Source organism: Periophthalmus magnuspinnatus, chromosome 6, assembly GCF_009829125.3.
Source record: "Periophthalmus magnuspinnatus isolate fPerMag1 chromosome 6, fPerMag1.2.pri, whole genome shotgun sequence".
Lineage (NCBI taxonomy): Eukaryota > Metazoa > Chordata > Actinopteri > Gobiiformes > Gobiidae > Periophthalmus > Periophthalmus magnuspinnatus.
In genome coordinates, this window is record NC_047131.1 from 15,601,209 (window position 1) to 15,611,108 (window position 9,900).

A 9,900-nucleotide genomic window follows, 5' to 3' on the forward strand; every position below is an offset into this window, starting at 1 on the left:
GCACCATGTGATGAACGGAATAAAAACACCCACTGCTCAGAATCCTGCGTGTGACAACTGCACGTGCTTTCTGTGTTGACATATTCTACTTTCCTGCTTAGATCTTATAAGTGTACACCTCAAATGGTATACAAAAATAAATTATAATAAAATGATATTAAATATAGGCCTATATTAGGCTACTCCAGCTACCATTTATTGAAGTAGTAGTAGTAGTAGTAGTAGTAGTAGTAGTAGTAGTAGTAGTAGTGCAATTATTGTGACCGGTCTAGAACGGGATTAAACAAAATGCACAGGCTAATATTCATCTTCTACCAATTACAGGACACATACACAACCACTATAACTTTGGGCTTGAGGCGGGTACCCCTGGAGAATACAGTGGACAAGTATTGGTTGACGGAGGACATACACAAACAGACAATGAACCCATTAAAGTGCATATCATATCTGCTATCCTTCTCCAACCAGGAAGCAGAATTATGAACTTTAAACTCTCAGCCTGAAGCAAGATCAGCTGTGGTTGAAAATTAAACAAACAACCTATGACCATGACACTTGTTTTCGTCTGTGCCGTGCTCAGAAGACATTTCTAACACACACGACAAAACACAATGGTCGATTTTGCAACAACCTTTCAACAGGCCATGTTTTTGTATTCGGGTCTTACGTGGCAACATGGCTCGATTGCAGTTTTCCTCTTTTTGGTCTTCATCCAGATATCAACTTCCCTTTTGATTTTTTCTGGGGAATTTATTCACACTGACAAACTCGTCATCAGCCCATTTCATACCTGCATAGTACAAGGCAACGAGACTGCATTTGGAATCTGGTGGGATACAAAAAAACATGAATGTTGGACGCAAAACACCTTTTTTGCAACTGTGGTGATGCTAAGTTTGTACATACCAATAGTACTTGTTGCTTTTTCGTTGCTTGCTGCAGTGTTAGCAGCTTATGCCGATGACCAAGCACTGATGTGGTTAAGTGCACTTGGTAAAGGACTGTCCAGCTTGTTCCTCCTGATTGGTATCCTTGGATTTCTTTTCCTCCATCAGACTGATGTGGATTGGAATGGGCTCACTTTCTGGTTCTATGCCTGTTTGGGAGCACAGGTGGAGCTGGCACTAGCAGCAGCACTAACAAACAGATCACTTAAAAGCTGTGACAAAATTGTGGACAACAGCATGACAGCAACATACAGGAAATCCAAAACTGAAAATATTATTTAAAGGCCCAATATTACACAAAACTGACTCATGTGAACTTTGCCATGTTATAATGCTGTCACTTCCTCAAACATATCTGGAGTTGTGTTTTGTTTCATTCACATGTTTGGGTTATCCTGTATTATGATTATTTATGTTTTGAGTTGATGTATTGTGATTTTTTTGTGATTGTGATTATTCTGTAAAGTACTTTGCCATTGCCTAGTGGACAACTTGCCTAGTGTGTTAAACAAATAAACTTGCATTACCTATTATTAGGCTGTCTGCATCCCCAAAACTCAAAATGCTTTTTTCCACCTTGTGATGTCATTAAGTGGTCGTTAACAGCAATTTTTTAGCCCCAGTTGAACAGTTTTACTCTTCAATACTCTAAAACAATCTTAAGTTGATGAATATTTAAATTTTATCTATTGTACAGTTGAGATTGTCAAGAGGTAGTCTATAATATCTACTTGGGGCACCAAAGAGAGAAGCCGTTTCAATGAGGCTAAAACAATAGCTGCAGCTTCAAAGTTAGGCAAATCCAGAGCTGAAATTATCAAAATGATTCTAGAAAAAGTGTGGAGTTTGAAAACATAGTGGAGTACTTCTTGTATTAACAATTAATGACATCACAAGGAGAAAAACAGTGTCTTCTGTTTGAGAGAAGAACTCAGCCTAAATATGCAGGAGGGTGAGTTAAATGTGTGAGTGAAACAACACCCAGGTATGTTTGTGATGGGGAAACAACACTATAACAAGTATAGAGTAATATAGGCCATGTAAATGCCATGGCTTGTTCTGTATGTCGGTTGTACTTAACAATTTATGCTGACAGTCTTATAATGTGACAGGCGGAGGCAATGTGGGTCAAGTGTTTTGCCCAGAGGCACAACGACAGAACGCACATGGGCATGGTTTGAACCGTTTGAACTGGCTACCTTTAACCCACTATGCAACAGTTGAACATTTGTGTATGTATGTACCTTAAATTCAATAATATTTTTCAAATTCAAATATAAACTCTGAAAAAGAGCTTTTTGTAAATTCATTGAACAAGATATTTTAATATGACAAAATTACCCTGAAATGTGGATCTTTATCACACAGAGGAAAAAAAAAAACTGTATGGAAAATGTGTTCTTATTTTTAAACGCAGGATTGCATTACTATACACTACATTCAAGAACAGTTTTATAGTTGCCTGTGATCCAGAATTTCGCCAATACTATGAAGATGCATGTTTGGTCACCCAAGAATCTCTCCGAGTTCAGACAGGTGTGACTGACATGTGGATGAGGGACACACAGTGTCTGCCAGTATTGAAAAAAATATGGCTACTTACAGGAAAAAAGAAATGAGCAAAGCACTAAACTAAACCTTAATCTGAGGTGAGAGAGATGTGACCAATGAGCTTTGTTTCACATGTGACACTGAAAAAACAGATCTGGCTGGATGACCGTGTTTGAGCCTGATACAAGGGAGTGATGACCAGACTGATATCCCTCTGTAAAAAATATATATACTTATAACTTGTTTAAAAACATATACATGCAACTTAAGTGCAAATGTTTATGAATATGTTTGTCCTTCTGAGCAGTCCAAAACTCAGGTGAAGAAGATTTCTCGCACCAGTTTGAACGCATCATCCTCTTTCTCATCCACTTTAGTCGCAGGCTGTGAGACTCCATCTTTGTTTACCCTCTGTCCCTCCTCTTTACAGTCCTGTACTTCTCTTTCCTCATTACCCGCTGTGCTCACAGGGTATGGCACAGTCTCCACCTCTGTAATGTCCACGTCTGACTCTGACACATAAGTCCTGTCCTGGTCATCTCCACTGTCTGAGGACTCCACTGAAGCCTCTGCTGCTGGGTAACATCTAAAACCAGGATCCCGTCTCTCCTGCTCAGTCTGGGGTGTAGTTTTAGGGTTTGTCTGTGAAACGATATGCACAAGACCTTCTGTCAATACTGGTCAATGTAAGAAGTTGTACATATTTTACATATATTTGAAATAATGTTGTCATGATACTAAAATTTCACATTTAGTTTTGATACTAAGGAATTAACTCAATACTAGATACTATTACAATATCACAATGATAAAACATGGTCCTTTTTTTTATTTTTTTTAGCAATTTTCATACACAAAATAATAGAACTTTCTTTATGTTACCGTAAGTTTTTACACTACTTCTAATAAAGCTAAAAATGACATCAAACTGTTCAGGAAGCTCGGATTTTGTCCTGTTAATGTGATTTTTGCTGTATCAATAACTTTTCAATAAGGCCCAAATCTGATCCTATCTGATTTTCGATACTTTTGACAACCCTAATTTGGAATAAGCTACATTTTAGGTGGTGCACCCCACAGCTCTATTGTACATACAATACATTGAACTAATATAAAAAGTAGGTTTAATGTTGCATTTGTGATGGGTATAGCATTCTGTTGTTGTAAAAATAAATATGGATTTAGTAAATCATTATAATTATACACTCAAAACATTACATTTTGTATTGAATGCTAGTAGTACGCAAACCTTTTGCCCTTTTTTCCTTTTTGTTGGTAAATTAAAACAATTACTTTAACTGCAGAAGGCCCACATACCATAGTTGAGAAAGACTGCATTGGATATGATTTTATAATTTAAAAATACAGTTATCAATGAACCTGATGACAGAACTAAATATTAAGAAGACAACGTGCAAAATGCTATGATGTGTTGATTCAACACAATATCTGCTGTGTAACCTGTCTGTACTTCAAAAGCTGCAAATGGTGTTTTTGTGTAAGTGACGTCATCTGAAAGCCTTGTGTTTTAGTTTTCAAAGTGCGCCACCTTGTGTTGGCTCTGCAAACCTTCCCGTGCGAGGTTGGTGAGGTACGACACTGAAGCGTCGACCAGCTCCTGCTCGTTCATACAGTAGAAAACAGACCTGGAACATGCACACACAGACAGAAGTTAGTACCATGGACAAATATGACAGGAACAGTGTGGGTAGCCATGCTAAAGCGATGCTAACCGTGCCACTTTCGGCTTCCTCTTAGACTTGAGCGGTTCTTTCACTTTGTCCGTGTCTTTGTCTTTCTTTGACATCCACGATGGTAGTGCCCTGTGCTTTTCAGACATGTTGAGTTTATTTCAGCTGTTTCCATAAGGACAAACGCGTTTAATCCAAGAGAAAGACTACAAAACAACAAAGCTAGCTAGCATCGTCTCGAGCAGAGAACATGTGTATCCGTTGTATAGCGCCGTTCAGTGGCCAAACACTTTAATGCTGCATATTCAATATTCTATTAACTTTATTCATAAACTCAACATGAAATGGCTGATATAAACTATTGGCCCAATAGTCAAAGGTGAATTTTTCAAACACTATAGGTAGCCTGTGTTATAATGTTTTATTGTTTGTTTCTAAATGCAAATTGGACACAATACCAGATTGGCCACAATATGAGCCTACAACAATAAAATAAGAACTGAGCTCCTAATTATATTATAATATATTATAATATATATATATATATATATATATATATATATATATATATATATATATATATATACACACACACACACACTATAACAAAGTCTGTACAGTAAATTATTGAAGAAATTCTAGACAATAAACAATAATATTGAAAGTAATTTATGCCCCTGACACGATAACCCTAAAGCAGGATTATCCCCAAAACTATTCTAAATGCACACTTGAGTCTACAGCTCAAATCTAATGGGAGTACAGTACAGAAAAATAACCAAAAAGTTCTCCACTAGTACAAAGAAAAAGTATCTACAACAAATATTGCCCCCCAATAATGATTGTTCCATCTATTATGCATTGAACAATGAGTGGATATAGTGATTATCATGACAGGCCTAGATACACATATAGTCTAGACGTCTGTAGCCTATATGTAGGCCTGGTAGAGTAATGAACGCAGCGCAACGATAAAAATCTTAGCTTTACGATAACAATGTTATAATTTAAGGCCATAGAAATTCTTAAAACTATATTATGCAAAATTTACTCTTGTCAACTTTAACCCATTACATAATCAAAAACATACCCAGAGTCTTGTTTGTTTCATTCACAGTTGTTTTGTCACTTGTTGTTTGAGCAATCCTGCATTGTTAAAATGTCTACTCTCCAAAGCTCAAAATGCTCCTTTCCTCCATGCTCCTTTTACCTTTACTTCAGTAGAGATTGGAAATTCAATTATCCAAATGATTCTAATGAAGGTGTATGGAGTTTAAAAACACAGTGGAGCACTTCCTGTATGACCACATGACATCACAGGATGGAACAATGTTTTCTGTTTGATAGAAATATATTTCCTCATCAAAAACTCCAAATATGTTTTTGATGAGGAAACAACATTATAATACAGATCTGAAAATAGTGTAAAATGGGCCCTTTAAATAATGGTGACATGGTATTAATTTATGTTTACTGGAAGTGGACATGCTTTTTTCTTTTCTTTTGTACACAGTGCATTCAGAATAATTCTCATGTCTCTTCTGCTTACACAGGCTGTGACCTGCTGATGGAGTGTGCATATGTAAAGGACGTGTGCACATTTCTAATCTCCTGTTTGGTTGTCAGGAGGACCGTACTCTGTGTCCTCTGTCCAACCCCTCACTAGCCGCACTGATGCTAAAAACAAGCGCCTCTCACTTTCTGTCACTTTCTGTCACTGCGGCCTGCTGTGCCCTGTAATTATGCTCTAAAGCCCCTGCCATGTGCTTAGCCGTTGATTGCAAGACCAGCTTTGTATATTTGACTAAATTAAAAAAGGAGGAAGGGGAGGGACTGGCTGACACAAGGCCAGAGCGTGGTAAGAGCAGATGTACACTCCAAACAACAGCAATGGACGGGAGACAGGGTTCTGAGGACCTTTTCACATACAAGCGATTAGAAAACACTATTATTAATTACCATATACGATTGCAATACAAAGCAATTATGTCTAGCTATATAAATTAATGTGAACTGCAAAAGTATAGTAGTAATACTGTAACCTTAAAAAGGAGGTTAAAAAATGGGAAAAAATGTGTTTTACTTTCACCACTCTACACCGAATACCTCAAATTTATTTTGTAGCATATTCCAATACATGGAACAATCAGAGTGTTATCTGAATACTTGCAACACTTTCACTTTAAAGCTACCATCTCTAAGTTTATTTGATTCTTTCACCAGTAGATAGCAGATGTGAAACCTGTCCTAACTCCTCTCACCTGGCCTTTGTTCAGACTCACCTGTCTCTTCTTTTGTAGGGCCCATGCTGGGAAACAATCAGACTGAAATAACATAGATAGCATCTAGTGGTGATATGTAAAAATCCAACGGGGCAGGCCATCCAGTCTAATTACAAATGGTAGCTTTAAGGGGCATTATATTAGTGTAAAAACAGAATATATGTTTAAAACTGCTCAATGTTTGCTACTCCATTTTGTAAGTATTTATTGATCACTAATTAGAGAAGGATGCACAAAAGGATGTTGTTTTCTTTTTTTCTTACTAATAGTCCAGTTTGAAGCGTAAATTGTGATCATGTACCACCACATATTCTTTCAATTCAAAAAGTGACTATGTTCTGTATATAATATAATATAGTATAGTGAAGATATAATATTTATAACTGCTGAGTATTTGGTGAATTTGGCTTGGGTGATGTTTGGTGATATGATGAGAGCTTAAGTTATAATCAGACTGCACTTATACTTCATTTAAACCACATAAGGTTATCTAATTCTCTCATGTTTTATGTTCCACAGCATGGCATTAAGCAGGTGTTTTTACCGCAAACACCTTTAAATGTCTCCATAGATAGATATGCTTAGTCCCGTACATTCCAGGCAAAGCAATAGCATACGGTAGGCACAACAGAAAACAATTACATATTGCTCCTTTAATGTTACCTCATCTTTATTACCTCATCAGTGGATTTGAACATGATTACATATTTGCCTAATCTTTCAGAAAGTGGGACCAGACTCCTCCTGTTTGTCGCGGCTGGCTGCCATCTCCACAGATCAGGCAGGCTAAGAAGATTTCTAATGGACCAAAGCTTGGGACAGCTTTTCTTGTGAGTTTATGGGTCAAACTTGCCAAAAACGTCTGATCTTTGGTCACTGGGCTGTGCCTCTCTGCTGGATCCCACCACAATGGTTCTGGCTCTATTTCATAATTATATTGAGTATAGATTTGACCAGGGCCAATGTCCAGTCAAATCCAGTGCTTAAAATATCAAACTGGATATCTCATCTAATCTTGTCTAATGGGGTCTCACTTCCTTGGTCTTCATTTCACTGTCCCAGCCCTTTCACCCTAATTGATGAGAAGCTGACTAATCTTGTAGTTGTCTTCCCTGGCTTAACCCTGATTTGAGTAAGGGTCATTACCATTGGCCATCTGTCCCAGGAACACTTGCCGTGATTGGCCATATGGCACAGGGCAGGGAGGAGAAGGAAAAGCATCTCTCCAAACTGAACAAAGATTTAATTAACAAAAATGCCTTTGTGGATGAGTTTACTAGCAGACCTCAAGTCTGAGTATACTGTTAAGTGTATTACTTTTAGGAGCCCACAGCATAACATTAAAGGGGACCTATTACTTTTCAGAGCTTTTTATCATGTTAGAGTTGTTCCCTTTCACCATTTACTCACCCAAAGTGTATTTAGAGTGATTCATCTCTCAAATGCACAAGACATCTTCCCTTGAAAATTCTCCAGTCATTCAGATTTTTTTATTTTATTTCCTGAGATAAATAAGAGTGTGGTGCTTTGATAGATGATTCTGCAGAAACCCATGCTGTTTCTTAATCCTCTACATTATCCCCCCCTCCCTCCCTTTTTTACGTGTAAGCCGCCATGTTTGTTTTGACAATGCATCTCTATGATTTGTTAATCCAATATATACGGTTCCAGGCCCACTTGTTTTTGTAAAGTTTTGTCAAAGCGTGTGGTTCTGGGTGGCTAGGTAATACTTTTTGATCAAGGTTAATGATTTGATCGAAGTTCAAGGACCACAAATCACAGTACATTTGTTTTTTTTATGATGATTTTGTGAATGTAGCCACCTCTTCACTGCTTCACTGCCCTTCTAATTGCATCTAAACTCACTGATCTGATTAAAAGACACATCTACTGCACTGAGGACAAACTTGGAACAGGTGCACAGAGACTAGGGCAGCTTTGAGAACCAATCAGGTTTGAATCAATACGACAAATGTCAAAATTCAGACTATCTATATTGCCACTGTCTGTCCCTTCCAAAAGGTCCTTCTGATTTTTGTGTCTATCCTTTGAAAATACCAGATTTTGTGAATTTTTTTATGTTTTGCCCTTCACTCTATCAATCAGATATATCAGATATTCTTACTTGAGTAATTTCTTGGACATTACTTTGTACTTCTACTTGACCAGAGGTAGGTATAATATGCAAAAACTGTACTCAAGTAAGAGTAAGGTTCCTTCAAAATAATATTATTCATGTAGAAGTACAAAGTAATGGTCCAAAAAATTACTCAAGTAAGAGTGTCAAGTTAAAGCGTGACTGTCAGGACATAACATCTAAATTATAATTTCAAGTTAATGTGATTGGAATGATAAAAAAATCAAATAACACACAGAATCTGGTATTTGGTATTTGGTGAATGAGACAAATCATATCTGCAGGAGCGTGCAAGAGAAACAAATGTTCAAATCATTTCATATTGTCGACATAAAGTTTTTTCACTTGTAGACTTACTCGCAGTGGGAAGAGAAACCAAAACTTTTACTCAAGTAAGAGTACTGTTATTTCAATAAAAACATTTCTCAAGTAGAAGTAAAGGTATGCTGCATGAAAAGTACTCTTACTTCAGTACATTTTTGAAGAAATTGTACTTTTCAATGTAACTGCATACTACCCATACCGTACTTTAACTTGAGTATATTATTTATAAACTCTGTCTCTCTATATATACTGTATATACTATACATAGACATAGATTGAATTGGATGTAAATAATAGCGACTGTAATAGCGACTGTACATGCTATTAAACTGCCTCACTATTTGAGTTGTACTACTGCTACAGTCAAATGTCTTCCTGTCCTCTGGCTAAATGTGCAGAATTTCAAAATGAGAGTTGTTCATTTCATCCTTAAGTGCGCTCTAATAAGAACAATGCCATGGCTGCTTAAGACTGCAATCAAAATGCTAATTGCAAAGTCGCTCTTAGGAGTGATCAATTTAGGGTCCATTAGCCTCTTCTGACCCTCTCTCTTGTGTGTGACTGTCTGAGCTCTCACCGAACAACAGACAGCTAAAGCTGCCTCTGACTGTGTCATTGTTTCCACCATAAAAGGACAGCATTTTCAAATAGACACAACAACCGGTAACTTAAAGGTACAATGCCACCTGGTTGTCTCCAATGTGATCTTATTACTTTACCTGGAATCCTACACAGTATAGCATTAAACAAACTCTATGGAGTCAAGCAGGTTATGCCACTAGGCCAAGTTACAATCAGATCTGTGGAGAGGGGACCCCGCCCACAGTAAGAATGTTTTGCAAGATATATTTAGGAGAGCCCCTGTAGTTGAATAAAAACAAGATAGATTGCCTATGTTTGATGTCATATTGTGGAACATACTGATAAAGCAATACTATCGTCTTAGAGACAAGAGGAGGCTGGAC

At 37.3% G+C, this 9,900-nt stretch overlaps 1 protein-coding gene across 1 annotated transcript; it reads right to left on the reverse strand.

Moving 5' to 3' along the window:
• Position 1: 1 nt before the first annotated feature.
• On the reverse strand, positions 2–4,459 carry si:ch211-127m7.2 (uncharacterized). Its single transcript, XM_055222681.1, has 4 exons — positions 4,235–4,459; positions 4,051–4,147; positions 910–3,143; positions 2–829 (listed from the first exon to the last, which is right to left on the reverse strand). The coding sequence occupies exons 1-3, from the start codon at positions 4,339–4,341 to the stop codon at positions 2,817–2,819; spliced, it is 531 nt and encodes a 176-aa protein (XP_055078656.1). The 5' UTR covers positions 4,342–4,459; the 3' UTR covers positions 2–829; positions 910–2,816.
• Between the last annotated feature and the right edge of the window lie 5,441 nt (positions 4,460–9,900).

Coding starts and splice junctions, on each gene's coding strand:
- si:ch211-127m7.2 (XM_055222681.1), bottom strand. CDS start 4,341: ATGTCTGAAAAGCACAGGGCACTACCATCGTGGATGTCAAAGAAAGAC. Junction 4,148..4,234: donor AGGAAGCCGAAAGTGGCACG/GTTAGCATCGCT, acceptor TGCATGTTCCAG/GTCTGTTTTCTACTGTATGA. Junction 3,144..4,050: donor GTTTGCAGAGCCAACACAAG/GTGGCGCACTTT, acceptor ATCGTTTCACAG/ACAAACCCTAAAACTACACC.